This window comes from Acomys russatus, chromosome 25 (genome assembly GCF_903995435.1).
Source record: "Acomys russatus chromosome 25, mAcoRus1.1, whole genome shotgun sequence".
In the NCBI taxonomy this organism is placed as follows: domain Eukaryota; kingdom Metazoa; phylum Chordata; class Mammalia; order Rodentia; family Muridae; genus Acomys; species Acomys russatus.
In genome coordinates, this window is record NC_067161.1 from 38,928,647 (window position 1) to 38,943,336 (window position 14,690).

At 48.3% G+C, this 14,690-nt stretch overlaps 1 protein-coding gene across 1 annotated transcript; it reads left to right on the forward strand.

Moving 5' to 3' along the window:
• The first annotated feature begins 1,257 nt into the window (after positions 1 to 1,257).
• Cnot8 (CCR4-NOT transcription complex subunit 8) lies at positions 1,258 to 13,798 on the forward strand. Its single transcript, XM_051167593.1, has 7 exons — positions 1,258 to 1,517; positions 6,928 to 7,133; positions 8,931 to 9,124; positions 10,174 to 10,335; positions 10,432 to 10,576; positions 11,410 to 11,520; positions 13,110 to 13,798. The coding sequence occupies exons 2-7, from the start codon at positions 7,017 to 7,019 to the stop codon at positions 13,257 to 13,259; spliced, it is 879 nt and encodes a 292-aa protein (XP_051023550.1). The 5' UTR covers positions 1,258 to 1,517; positions 6,928 to 7,016; the 3' UTR covers positions 13,260 to 13,798.
• Positions 13,799 to 14,690: the final 892 nt, after the last annotated feature.

Sequence of the window (14,690 nt, forward strand, 5' to 3'; positions counted from 1 at the left end):
GCAGAGAGAATTCAAGGCAGATACAGTTACTAACTGCTCAGGTCTCTTTCTTCATGGTGGTGGTTATTGCTCTAAGGTTTCATCCTCATCATAGTCTTGAGACACAGTCACCCGTGTGTCTATTTACAGATCTGGGAAGGAAAAGAAGCAAAGGCCGGGGTTCAGAAACTGCCCTTGCAATTTCTATCCCAGAGGCTGGCTGTGGGTTTTTTGTTTTTCACTTCTCCCGAGAATAGTTAATTAGCCAGGAAGTCCTATTTTGGAATCGCTTAAGGAATAAAAGTTTAAAATGAGCAGGGCACGGTGGCGCACGCCTTTAATCCCAGCACTCGGGAGGGAGAGGCAGGTGGATCTCAGTGAGTTCGAGGCCAGCCTGGTCTACAAAGCGAGTCTAGGACAGCCAAGGCTACAACACAGAGAAACCCTGTCTTGAAAAAAAAAAAAGTTTAAAATGAAAAGGGTAAAGTGACTGGGAAATGGTTTGCCAGAAGGGGACAGACACCTATTGTAAGCTTACCTACAGGCCCCTGGAGAGGAAGCATCAGGGATGGAGGCTGGAGCCTAAGTGCTCCTCACTTCCTCCCAGGGAAACGGGAGTTGTTTTGGTGATGATGCATCCCAGCAAGCACGGTCCTGTTCCCCGAGGACAGTGGGCGGAGAGTTCTCTTTGTCTCCCCGACCCCTGGCAGCCCGCTCTCTGACTCGCCCCTAGTGCTATGAGCTAGGGCCCTGGTGAAGCACTGCCCAGGCCATCTGGTTGCCATAGCAACGCTCCGTCAGGTCCTGGGAAGTCGTGCTGAACTGACCTCATCACGACTTGGTTTGGTGGTGCCTTCCCCATCCCCAGCTAACGGTCACCCAGAAGGGGTTCCGTGAGTAGATGTTCTGTGAATGAGGGGGTCCAGGTAGCTAGCGGCAATCGAGGGGTCAGGACACCCCTTGTGCGCTGCACCATCACCTCCAACCAACAGTTTCAATGCGCGTCTTGACTGGAGACTTGGTCAAAGGGGCCACGCCCGCGGGGCTGGCTCTATATTTCGTCTTTCCCGGAGGCGCGACTCAGAATACTCCAGACACCAGCTGGGGTCGTAAAGGCTCAGGCGCGGACGAAAGCTGCGCAGTCTCACACCGTCAGAGGCCGCAAGTCGCAAGTCGTTTTGCGCGCGCGCCCTCCGATCTCCGGTTTTTTTTTTTTTTTCCTCGTTCTGCGCCTGCGCAGGAAGGCGGGGTGTAGTCACCTGAGCGCGCACTGGGGGCGGAGCCGGGGCGGATGGGCCCGCGCCAGCCTAGAGTGATGCCAGAGAGTAGGCGAGTCGGGAGGGCCGAAGGGTAGAGCGGCACAGCCCTTTGGTTTGGTGCACATAGTAGGCCGCTCTGGGTGCTGGGGCTCGCGTCTCATTGGCTCGCTGGGTTCCTGGAGCGGATCCGGGGCAAGAAGGAGGAGAGAGCTCCGGGTCAAGGGCCGCTGCCGTCTGGACTGGGCCGCCAGCCCGCGCTCGGCGGGACCGCCAGCCAGGGTAAGCGGGCTGCATTGCCCAGGGTAGGAGCAAGAGGCGGAAGTGCCTCCGTGACGACCCATCCTACATACGGGAACATCGAGGCACAGAGGCCACGGCGCTCCCGGTTCCCGGAGCCCGGCCTGGAGACTTTAAGAAATGGTGGGGGAGGCAGGAGGCCGCCTTGCTTGGATCTTGGAGTGCTGCAAGCTTTGCGTGGCAGGGCCGCCCCCCGGGGTGGGGGAGTGTAGCCAGCAAGCTGGATGGGGCGCCATCAGAGTTCCGGCCTATGGCCTGGAATGCTCCGGAGGGGACCTGTTGCCATTTCTTCTAACGGGCCTCGGCTTCCTCTTGAGCCCGCCTTGCACGACAGAGCCTTTGTTTAGTCTTCTAGAACAGGGAAGTGAAGCTTATTGTTTCCTACAGGCTCTGGCGTAAACAAAACCAGACCAGCAGGAGCCACTCAGGTGAACTATCTGCAGGGCTGCCTAGGAGAGCGTGCTTCTGGCATTCGCACTACTCGCTCCTCAGAGCTCACCTGGGCGCACAGGGACCTCGTCTCCGAAGTTTGGAAAATCAGCAGCGGTCTGGGCAGATTGCTCTGCAGACTACACAGAGCAAGACTCTGTGGGTGTGTGTGTGTGTGTGTGTCTGTGTGTGTGTCTGTGTATCTGTGAACATCTTTCCCTTTGGCAGTTTCAAACGAAGCTGGTGTGGGTATCAAGTTTTAAAAGCCAGCCTGTGAGGCAAACATTGCATGGAATCAAAATTTTCCTCTAAGGGGTTGGAGAGATGACTGCGCTGCTAAAAGCACATCCTCATGTGGAGGACAGGGTCAGTACCCAGCACCCACAAACCACCCCTAATTCCAGCTTCAGAAGGTCCAACACCCTCTTTCTGACCTCTGCCTCTGCCACTGCCCCTCACATGCACATAACCCCAGCCTTCACATACTCATAAATAAAATGAATAAAAGTAAGTCTTTAAGGAAGACTTTAAGGTTCAATCTCTGAACCTTTTTGAAGAATTTCGAAGGATAACTTTTAGAGATTGATTTTATTAATGTATTGATTAATTTTAATTAATGTCACATGTGTCAAAAGTAGGCCGGAGCTGGAGCTGGAGTTACAGGCATTTGTGAGCTAACCTACATGAGTGCTGGAAGCCAAACTGGTCTTCTGGAAGAGCAGCAAGTGCTCTTAACTGTTAAGCCACCACTCCAGCCACCATCTTGTTATTGTTGTTGTTGTTATCGTTATTATTATTATTATTATATTATTTCATTATGTGCCAAGTTGCTCATGTGGAAGTCATGATAACTTGGGGGCTAAGTTCTTTTCTTCTATCAAGTGGGTTCAATCTTAAGTTGTTAGGTTTGTCAGCAAGTGCCTTTACCACCAAGCTGTCTCAGTGGTCAGTTTTATTTTGTTTTTTTGAGACAGGGTTTCTCTGTGTAGCCTTGGCTGCCCAGGGCTCACTTTGTAGATCAGGCTGGCCTTGAACTCACAGTGATCCTCCTGCCTCTGCCTTGGATTAAAGGAGTGCGCCACCATGCCTGGCTCTCAGTGGTCTGTTTTTATTTGTTTTCTTGTCTTTTAAAAATATGGTCTCGGATCAGCTGGTTGTGGTGGCACACGCCTTTACTCCCAGCACTTGTAGGCTGAGGCAGGTGGATCTCTGAGTTCAAGGCCAGCTTGATCTACATAGTAAGTTCCGGCACAGCCAGGATACATAGAAAGAACTGTCTCAAAAGACAAAAGAGAACAATAAAATAAAAGTAGGGTCTCCCACCATAGTCCTGGCTGGCCTCATATTCCTGGTGAGCCTCCTGTCTTAGCCTCCTGACTGGGATTGCTATCTTATTTCTGAGTGCATCTGAGTATGTCAGTTTCTCTTTGAGTTGTGAAAATCATTAATGTTCTTCTGCTTGTAACGTCAAATAATGAGGTTACTTTAGAGGCTGGGTTATACTAATAACTGTAATAACTGTACTTGTAAGCACAGTTCTCCTCTGTGAGGTGTGGGGGAGAGGCAGAGAAAGAGAAGTCTGTGCTGCTTCTTGGAGCCTGGGCTCCCTGGATGGAAAGTGGAGGCTCTTGGCCTTTGTGAGGTTGCTGTTTTCTCTCCCCGCTGCAACAGCATGCCCAGGAAGTTCACTTAGTTCCTCAGTTAAGTGTACATTATGTGCCCCCCCTCCCCCCCAGTATGTCTAGGGAGGATCCCTTGTAGATCTGTGAATGACAGGGTCCAAAGCTGAGGCTGGTCTGGAACTTGCTAAGTCTTAGCACAGGCTGGCCTCCTGAGGCCAGAGCCACTACTCTCCTCTTGGTTCATCTTCATTTGAAAAGCACTGCCATTCCCAGGTTGCAGTCTGCTCTTCATATTCCTACAGATTTGCTAGGGAAACCTTTGCTGCAGCAGTGTGTTGTGGGTCTTTGCTAGGGTCTGTATGCTCCTGTGTGCTAGTGTTTACGAGATAATGTAACAGTAGCTTTGAAAGTGGTTGGTTTCTTGAAACAAATTCTCTTTAATAAAAAGAGCTTTAGGCAGTTTGTTTCTTTATGCCTGGGTCCCTTTTTGCTTTAATGGAAACATCCTTCAAAAGTCCAGGAGTGACCCCCATTTCCCTGCTCTGTGTTATGGTGTGCTTAGGGAAACAAGGTTGTGGCTCCTGTTCACAGTAACTGGACATGGAAAGTGACTTTAGGAGTCAGATGAAGTGGCTCCTGCCAGTAACTGCAGCACTTGGGAGGCAGAGACAGGAGGATTTTCACAATTTCAGAGGCCAGCTTGGACAACTCTTGAGCAGACATTTTCTCAGTTGTCACAAGTTGAATTTACTGTACATTCATTGGGTAATGCATCTTTCCTGTCCTCTGTTAGTTCACTTGCAAGCCTTCATTAATAGAACAAAAACAGAAGAAATGGATGGTGCTTTTAAGAGGGAGCTGTCGTGTTTGTGTGTGTGTGTGTGTGTGTGTGTGTGTATATGTCTGTGTGTGTGAAGAGTGACCACACAGTCTACTTAAGGATTCAGGTCCAGGGAGGCATCTGTGAACAGTTGACTGCCTTGAATGAATGGTCTTTAAGAAGCAGGCAGCACTGAGGAAGATCCTCTCTTCTGGAGTCTCCACTGCACTTATCAGTTTTTTGGTTTTTTTTTTTTTTTTAATTTATTTACTGTTTTTTGTTTTGTTTTGTTTTTTGGCTTTTCAAGACAGGGTTTCTCTGTGTAGCCTTGGCTGTCCTGAACTCGCTTTGTAGACTAAGCTGGCCTCGAACTTGCAGAGATCCACCTGCCTCTGCCTCCTGAGTGCTTGGATTAAAGGCGTGTGTCACTGTGCCTTGCTGCACCCATCAGTTTTAAAGGTGGAAAACAAGTATTTCCCTTGCTCTGATATTTGGAAGCCCCTCATGCTCATGTACTGTAACTAAAACTCTTTGCCCGTGTGCATTGTAGCCCACAGTTACATATTGTGCTGAGGATCCATACAGTGGGTTTGCCTTATAAGGAAGCCCTTATTCCATTATACCCTGACCCCCATCCCAAGGTTTCCCTATATTACTACACTGGCCTCTAACTTGTGTTTGACTTCCTAAGTTAATATCAGAACTTCGTGTGTGTGTGTGTGTGTGTGTGTGTGTGTGTGTGTGTGTGTGTGTGTGTGTGTGTCTCTCGGTGTGTCGGTGTCCTAGATCAAGTCTGAGGCTGTTAAGCATGAGTTCTACCAGAGCATTTTCTGTTCTGCTAATAATGGGGCCTTTTTTGTGTTCGTTTGCTGTAGTGACAGTGTTATTCTGAGCTCAGATGATGTTAAATTTGGCCCAGCTGACCCTTCCCCCTGTGGTATACACCGTCGGCCATTCTCCTGTTAGAATTATTTTTACTGGCTACCCTCTGTTGTTGTTTTTCTTTTGTTTTGTTTTTGAGCAGGGTTTCTCTGTGTAGCCTTGGCTGTCCTGGACTCACTTTGTAGACCAGGCCAGCCTCGAACTCACAGCGATCCACCTGCCTCTGCCTCCCCAAGGGCTGAGATTACAGGCCTGTGCCACTGCTACCCCGCCTGTTCTTCTTTTTGAATAATTTTACTTTATGGGTATGAATGTTTTGCCTGCAGAACATCTTTGTAGCATGTGTTTATCTGGTGCTTGTGGAGGCTAGAAGAGGGTACAGACCCCCAGAAGTAGAATTCTGAATGGGTGTAAACCACCATTTGAGCACTAGGAACTAACCCTGGATCCTCTTAAGTGCCAGGCAAGTTCTCCAGCCCACCGCCCTCTGTTCCTATTGTGGAGTTACTGTTTAGCTTCTCTGTTAATCGTTAAAAAATAGACATCCCAGGGCTGCAAAGACGGCTCAGCAGAAAATCCAGGTTTGGTTCTCAGCACCCATACAGTGGTTCACAACCATCTTTAAGTACACCTCCAGAGACTCTGATGCCTTCTGGCCTTTATGCATTGCAAAAATAAACCTAAAAAATAGAGATACTAATACCCCAGTTGTCCCTTTTTTTGTTTTTGCTTTTGATACAGGGGTTCTCAGTGTAACACTGGCTGTCCTGAAGTTCACTCTGTAGACCAGGCTAGCCTCAGGGATCTACCTGCCTCTGCCTACTGAGTGCTGGGATTAAAGGCGTACACTACCGCACTTGGCCTGACTTCCCATTCTTAATGTCCTTGCTAAGGGTTCAGGTCAGCAGGTAGGGTGTTTCTTTGTGTTGAAAGAGAACAGATTTGACAAAGGCAAGTGTAAACTCCATAGGTGCTGAATGCACTGACTGTGGTAACGAAGGTATGGCACAACTCTGGTCTGTGTGTGTGTTTTGAGATAGGGTCTTTTTATTTTATTTTATTTTTTTAAGTTTTTGGTTTTTCGAGACAGGGTCTCTCTGTGTAGCCTTGGCTGTCCTGGACTCACTTTGTAGACCAGCCTGGCCTCGAACTCATAGTGATTCCACTGCCTCTGCCACCTAAGTGCTGGGATTAAAGGCGTGTGCCACCACACCAAGTGAGATAGGGTCTTTTTTTAAACAGTTTTTTTTTTTTTAATCTTTTTTTAAAAAATTAACTTATTTATTTTAGTATACAATGTTTTGCTTGTATGCATGCCTACACACCAGAAGAGGGCACCAGATCTCATTATAGATGGTTGTGAGCCACCATGTGGTTGCTGGGACTTGAACACAGGACCTTTGGAAGAGCAAGCAGTGCTCTTAACCTCTGAGCCATCTCTCCAGCCCGAGATAGGGTCTTATTATGTAGCCTGGGCTGGTCTTAAACTCTTCATCCTTTTGCCTTGGCCTCCTGAGTGTTATGATCTCATGTGTGAGTCACTGTATCTGGTTAAAATAGAATTTTGATGTGTTTGGTTTATTGCCATCTTGTATCACTGTGTAGACTTAATGGGATTTCAAAATGTCTTTAAATCTAGATTGGACCAGTGTGGACCATCACATTGAACGGGAGGAGGCCTGCTCTCTTACATAGTTAAAGCACAGTGGCTCCTCAGGTGCCGTCAGGATGCCTGCGGCACTTGTGGAAAACAGTCAGGTCATCTGTGAGGTGTGGGCCAGCAATCTTGAGGAGGAGATGCGGAAGATCCGCGAGATCGTCCTTAGCTACAGCTACATCGCCATGGTGAGTAGACCCGCTCCACCACCGCTGGGAAGGTTAGGTGGGTGGAAACCTGTATTGTTTTTGTGAATCAAGGTAGCCAGTGTCTCTGAGGAGGGCACAACTTCTGATACAAGTGTTCTGGCTTTTTGTTTTGTTTTGTTTTTTGTTTTTTTGTTTTTTGTTTTTGTTTTTTTTTTGGTGGAGTTTTTTGTTTGCTTGTTTGTTTTTTCGAGACAGGGTTTCTCTGTGTAGCCTTGGCTGTCCTGGACTCACTTTGTAGACTAGGCTGGACTTGAACTCCGAGATCCGTCTGCCTCTGCCTCCCGAGTGCTGGCGTCTGTTGACTTTCATATTTTTATTTTTGCTTACTTAAATAGGATCTGGATATGTAAGTCCTGGTTAGTCCAGTGCTTGCTAGGTAGCCCAGGCAGACCTTGTGGGGACCCTCCTGCTTTTGCCTTCTTAGTGCTGTGACTATAGGTATGCCCCGTTGTGCCCAGTGTGTGTGCTGCTGCACAAATGCTCTAGCATTTGACCCGCCTCAGCCTCATCGGTGTCTCTTCACACACATAACTTTTCAATTGTTTGTTTTTCCAGACAGAGTTTCTCTTTGTAGCCTAGGCTGGCCTCAAACTCACAGTGATCTACCTGCCTCTGCCTCCTGAGTGCTGGGATTACAGGTGTGTACCACTGTGCCCTGCCACACATGTGAATCTGAGCGTGTGTTTTATTTTTGAATTTGGAGACATGGTTTCATGTAACTCAGGCTCATCCTGAACTTGCTATATATCAAGAGGATGACTTGACTTTCTGACCTGCCTGTCCCCATCTTCCAAGTGCTGGGACTATAGGCACAGGCATGACTTTCAGACCCTCCTGTCCCCATCTTCCAAGTGCTGGGACTATAGACACAGGCATGCACCAACATGTCTAGCTTCTGTTTTCAAAATAGTCAAACAGTTTTTGGCTAGCACTCAAAAGGCAGGGGATGCCTACTTCCAGACCTGGCACCTCTGGGTAAAGTGGGAAGGTCTGATACTATGTGGCTCACTTTCCTGCCTGACTGGGATGAGGTGAGGCTTGTCTTAGACCAGTCCCTGAGCAAGCAGGTGCTCAGCTTACTGCTTGCCACTGTCTATCTTCAAACCCTGTGTTGGCAAGAGGCACTAGACTCACAAGCTCTCCCAGCAGGCTTAGAGACTTTCATCCCAGTAGTGGGGGTGGGGATCAGGAGTTCCAGACCAGTGAATTTAGGCCAGTCTGGGCTTCACAAAGGTGAAAAGAGTACGTGGCAGAGAGGTGGTCACACAAGAGAAAGAAAGGCTGCATTTGTCCTTAGTGGACCATGATGAGAGCTCTGACCAGCAGACTATCTCAAGGGTCAGTCATAACAAGAAGCCAGTGTGAAGGAGAGAAGCTTCTGTGAGTCACCACATCCACCTACACTGTATTTAACTCATATCAGAAGTTCCTACGTGGGGGCTGCAGAGACAGCTCAGTGGTTATGAGCACTAGCTGCTCTCCCAGAGCACCTGGGTTCAATTCCTAGCACCCAAATGGCAGCTCATAATTCTCTGTAACCCCACTTCCAGGGGGTCTGACAGCCTCACACAGTCATACATGCAGGTAAAATACCAATGCGCATGAAATAAAAATAAATTAAAAGAAAAAAAAGTCTGAACCTACCTGACTTCACATTGCTCTCCAGTTACCCAGTCACCTGTCTTGTGTCCTGTGGTGTCTCAGACATGGGCTTCTGGAAACTCAAGAGCACCCACTGTTTGGTGAGACTTACTAGTCAGAGGCTTTTGTTCCTAGGACACAGAGTTTCCGGGTGTTGTGGTTCGACCAATTGGTGAATTTCGAAGCTCCATAGATTACCAGTATCAGCTTTTGCGGTGCAATGTTGACCTTCTAAAGATCATCCAGCTGGGCCTCACGTTCACAAATGAGAAGGGGGAGTACCCTTCTGGAATCAACACGTGGCAGTTCAACTTCAAGTTCAACCTGACGTAAGTGTCTGAGAGACCCTCAGTGTTATTCTTAGGATGGGTACATTTGCTGGACTGATTGCCATAGAGGTTACTGATCGTGTGTGTGGGGGGTGGGGATGGGGTGGGAGGAGGGAGGGAGGGAGGGAGGGAGGGAAGGAGGAGAGAAGAGAGAGACACAGTGCACTTTGACTGTCCTGGAACTTGCTATGTAGACCAGACTGGCCCCACGGAGATCTGTCTGCCTGTGCCTCCAGAGTGCTATGTATTTGAGGCCCTAGGGTTAGTCCCCAGTACCACAGAAGAAAGGGAGATAACCCAGTTAAAAGTTGGCAAAAGAAGCCGGGTGTGAATCATAACACTTGGGGAGACAGAGGCAGATGGGTCTCTGTGAGTTCAAGGCCAGCCTGGTCTACAAAATCAAGTCCAGGACAGCCAAGGCTACACAGAGAAACCCTGTCTTGTGGGGGGAGGGAGGCAAAAGATAGGGTGTCATGGCACACACCTAATCCTAGGACTCAGGAGGTAGAGGCCAGCCTGATCTACAAAGAGAGTTCAGGACAGTCAAGTCCATAACACAGAGAAACCCTGTCTCAAAAAAAAATAAGGGGAGGGGATGGGGGGTGGGGCAGCTGGATAGATGATAGCCCTGGTTAGGAGCACCAGCTGTTCTTCCAGAGGTCCTGAGTTCAATTCCCTGCACCCACATGGCTGCTAACTTTCTATAATGGGATCTGAATGCCCTCTTCTGGTGTACAGACAAACGCCCATATACATAAAATAAATAAAAAATTTTAAAAGATTCAAAACAAAATAAAAAAGTGGTCTGGATGGGTGGCCCAGTGGTTAAGGCATCGTGTGCTCTAGAAGACCTGGGTGTGATTCCCAGCGCTCAGATGGCACCTCACAATTTTGCCTAAGTCATTCATTTACTTAAAAAAAAAATAAGTGAGAGAATGTAGATTTGTGTAATTAGGAAATAGAGATCTGTTGGTTTGTGGAGTGCCTCAGGGAGGCTGTTTCTGAGGTCTAAGCTAGCTGTAATGTTTCTGTTCTGTCTGCTCCACCAGAGAGGACATGTACTCCCAGGATTCCATAGACCTCCTTGCAAACTCAGGACTACAGTTCCAGAAGCATGAGGAGGAAGGGATCGACACGTTGCACTTTGCAGAGCTGCTTATGACGTCGGGAGTGGTTCTGTGTGACAACGTCAAGTGGCTTTCATTTCACAGGTCAGTCCTGGGAACCTGGCCTCTGTCTCCTCAGTGCCCTGAGGTTCAGGGTTGGCCTGAAGCTGCCTTGTGACACCGCTTCATTCTTCCCTTTAGTGGCTATGATTTTGGCTACATGGTAAAGTTGCTTACAGATTCTCGGCTGCCAGAAGAAGAGCACGAGTTTTTCCACATCCTGAATCTTTTCTTCCCATCCATTTATGATGTGAAATACCTGATGAAGAGCTGCAAAAATCTTAAGGTAATAAACAGCATTCTCCGTAATACTAGCAATAGAACAAGCAAACCCCAAACTCGGAGTAGTTTTGCTTTAATGATGAATTTGGTGTGCTCTCTTTGAGGCCTACCAGGTGCTGGACTTCTCTAGAGTGTTAATTGAGCTGAGAGGCACAGGGCTAGCTCTGTAGCTGTCTTTGTTGGTGATTTGGACATCAAAAAAAAGCCCTATTTTTTGCATTCTGCAGCTGCCTGCCTTCCTCTTAGGCCTTAGACCCTCACAAAGTACTTGGTGACACAAAGCCATGTACAGTATGTGATGACAGTCCTACAATGTCTCATGTTCTCTGAGAGTTGTTGTGTTGTGTCATCACCCACCCTCTCCCACCCTGCCGCCAAGACAGGGTTTCTCTGTGTGACCTTGTCTGGCTTGGACTTTGTAAACCAGGCTGACCTCAAACTCAGAGATCTGTCTGCCTCTCCCTCCCAAGTGCTGGGATTAAAGGTGCGCACCACCATGTCCTGCACGCTTAACTCTTGAAGTTTCAAATTGGGCCTGTGAGATGGCTCGGGGGGGTAAAGGTGCCTGCTGCCAAATGTGTTGGACCTGAATTTGATCTCTGTAACCCATGTGGTAGGAAAGAACCGTCTTGTGAAAGTTGGCTTCTCATCTCTGCATGCACACAGGGCATGCAGCAGTGTATTGTTTGGAAAGAAAAAGAGTGAAGGTCCAAAAAATGGCTACTGAGGCCTGTCAGATGAATGTCCTGTCCCACTGCTAAATGAACTCACTAGCAGCCTTTTCTGAGTCCAGGAAAATAGTGTTGGTATGTGACATTCCAGTTCTCTGTCTCCTAGGGAGGCCTTCAGGAGGTGGCTGATCAGTTGGATTTGCAGAGGATTGGAAGGCAGCATCAAGCAGGCTCAGACTCTCTGCTGACGGGGATGGCTTTCTTCAGGATGAAAGAGGTGATGCTCCAATGAGAGGCTCTCTGAGTGGGAGGCTCTCGAGCACGATGTCTTCCAAGTGTGGGGCAGCTTGAGGATGAGGCCTCTGGGTTTCGGTGTGCTGCCCAGTCCTCCCTGTACTTCCTTCTGCTTTCTACAGTAGGAATCTATCTGTTAGTCTACCCACTCAGACTGAGTTCTTTCTTTCCTTCTTTCTCTTTTATTTTTTATTTTTCAAGACAGGGTCTCTCTGTGTATCCCTGGCTGTCCTGGACTTGCTTTGTAGACCAGACTGGTCTCCAACTCACAGACATCCACCTGCCTCTGCCTCCTCTGAGTGCTGGGATTAAAGGCGTGCACCACTACGCCTGGCTTAGTCTGAGTTCTGTTAATTACTGAATATTACTTCTCTAGGAGAGAGTGAATTTCTCTTTTAGTTTATTTACCAATTCTTTAAGTTTTAAAATATATTTGAAGAGGAAGAACTTGCTTTGAAAAATTATAATGAAAACTGGTCAGTGTTGATGCATGTTTTTGATCCCAGAACTTGGGAGGCAGAGGCAGACTGGTCTGAGTTTGAGGCCAGCCTTGTCTACAGGGTGAGTTCCAGGAGTGTTCCATTGCTGTGACAAGATACCTGAGGCTGTCAACATCAAAGGATCAGATTTTAGCCAGTGGTTGGCTGGCTCTGTTCTGGTAGTCCAAACCCTCAGAATGCTAGTTCTTGGCAGAGGAGGTCTGTTCATCCTCTGGTGGCTTGGAAACAGGAAAAGGCTGAGTCCAGGGGCCAGCCCTGACAGCCTCCTCAAGGTTTTGCCATTTCCTTGTAACTGTACATCTGGCATTACTAGGGACATTTTAGATCTAAATACTAACAAGTGGCATGGTGGCACACGACTTTAATCCCAGCAATCTAGGAGGCAGAGGCAGGTGCATTGCTGTGAGTTGGAGGCCATCCTGGGCTCTACAAAATGAGGCTACCAAGAGGAGCCCTGTCTTGAAAAAACAAACAAAACAAAACAAAAAAACCCAAGTGTATTAGGTCAGTGGTTGCCAACTGGCACATTCGGTGATGCCTTGGAGATGTTTCTTGTTATACTTAGCAGAGGTGGTGCTTCTCTCCAGGGCTGTGCTCAGCATCTTGTGGTGACTGGACTGGACAGCTCCTGCCCATGACATGAGGTTGAGCTGCTTGCTGAGCGCCTAGTGTCCATGATTTCCACAGCAGTCTTTCTGCTTCTGCTTCCTGGGTGCTAGGATCACACGGATGCGCCACCACACCCGGTTTACATGACTCCATGAATAAGGGACTGTGGCGGAATGGAGATGAAGTGACTTGGCGGGCCTGAGTTCTTAGTCACGGCCTTGCTTGGCAGGGTACTTTTGATACAGAACAGCAGCCCAGGATTTCCAGCAGAGATATGTCATAGGAATGCCAAGTCCATTTAGGAAGCGGAGCCAAATGTGGAGAAAGGCACAGGAGAAGCTTGCTTGGGAGGGGCTTGGCGTCTTTGCTGAGGTAGTGTGCAGGCTGTTGAGTGTCAGGCTAAGAAGCTGGGAGGTGGCGTGACTCCTGGCCCCATTCTCAGCTGGTTCTGTCCTGTTCGCAGCTATTCTTTGAGGACAGTATTGATGATGCCAAGTACTGTGGGCGCCTCTATGGCCTGGGCACGGGAGTGGCCCAGAAGCAGAATGAGGATGTGGACTCTGCCCAGGAGAAGATGAGCATCTTGGCCATGATCAACAACATGCAGCAGTGACAGCCATGCACCACGCCACCCGTGCCACCCTCCCCAGCCATCGCCCTGCATCTGCTCCAAGCAGAGACTTTGGGTTTTTGTTTAAAGATGCCTTTATTTTAAATCCAGAAGGAGGGGGTTTGCTCTGAATTTGTAAACAAGTCTTCCTTGTCCTCATGCCCACAGCCCTCTGCTGCCTCCTGCCACCAGCAGCCATGGCTCCATGGACACCTTTTTAAATCTCCAGGATGTCTGAAACAAACCAGTAAAATGTGTATGACTCTTATGCGTTGTCATTCTTCTTCTTTTGGCTTTGCTGCCCTGATGAAGATGCTCACAGGAGCTGAGGCCACCAGGGAACAAGGTGTGTGTTCTTGGGAAGCGGTCTGCGCCTTCAGGCTCTGCCTTGCCTTGTGCTCCTGCAGGCACAGCAGCCCTGAAGTCACAGCTTTGGTGACGTTAAGCTGGCACCTGAGCCTCACCTTGTCACCGTAGTTTTCAGGTAATGAACTGCCCTCTAGCATGCTCCAAGCCCACCTTGTTCTCAGCAGGGTGGTCTCACTCAGTTGCCTGTTCCCCTGCTTTTCCATAGCAAGCCTCAGATGTGAAGATGTGGTAAAGCTGAGCTCTGGAAATTGAGTCTTAGGAAAGCCACAGGCATCACCTGTGAGCAGGGCAGTGTGGGGATTCACCTCAGACCTTGTTAGTCGTTCCCACATCGTGCTCAGAAACCTATGGCTCTTTAAGATTAGGCATTTATGAAGCACTGTTTTAAATGACTACAGAAAGGACAACTTTGGAAGGTGGGGACAGACGGCAGCAGCTCACTGGAGTGGTCTTACATTTTAAAAGCTGGTGGGAAACTGAAATGATTACAAAATGTCAACTATTAAAGCTGATATTTAAGATGCTTGTAAATATTATTTATGTTTTTAATTTTGTAAAATAAAGATTGCTTTTTAACCATTGGCATGAGGTGTGGTCTTTGGTAGCTAGGAACTGATGTCTGACAGGATTGGCTCACTTCAGAACCAATCTGAGCCATGGAAGGTCTCATTGAGGGAGCACACATGTAAAGGATTACCTGTTCACACCACACCCTGCTTTAATTGCAACCCCCGGGCTACTATTAGAGTGTGTTGGGCTCAGTGGAACTTGGTAAGACTGTCTGCCAAATATTGGGGTCCTTTTGAGTCTTGGTTACCGAGGCTGGCCCTGACCTCCCAGCCATCCTCCTGAAGAGCAAGTAGTATTGGTTTGCATCACTGTATCCAAAAGATTTAGAATTTTGTCTGGCGGGTTTGCCTTTGAAAGAGACTCGAGGGTTGTGAAGGCAGCAGAGTGGCTTGTGGTAAAGGTGCCCTAGTGTGCTGCTGGGTGTCCCAGCGGACAGACCAACCTGTCCTCTAGAGTGCTGTGATGAAAAGTGGGGCTGTCTAAGCATTACATAGT

Coding starts and splice junctions, on each gene's coding strand:
- Cnot8 (XM_051167593.1), top strand. CDS start 7,017: ATGCCTGCGGCACTTGTGGAAAACAGTCAGGTCATCTGTGAGGTGTGG. Junction 9,125..10,173: donor AACTTCAAGTTCAACCTGAC/GTAAGTGTCTGA, acceptor CTGCTCCACCAG/AGAGGACATGTACTCCCAGG. Junction 10,577..11,409: donor AGAGCTGCAAAAATCTTAAG/GTAATAAACAGC, acceptor TCTGTCTCCTAG/GGAGGCCTTCAGGAGGTGGC.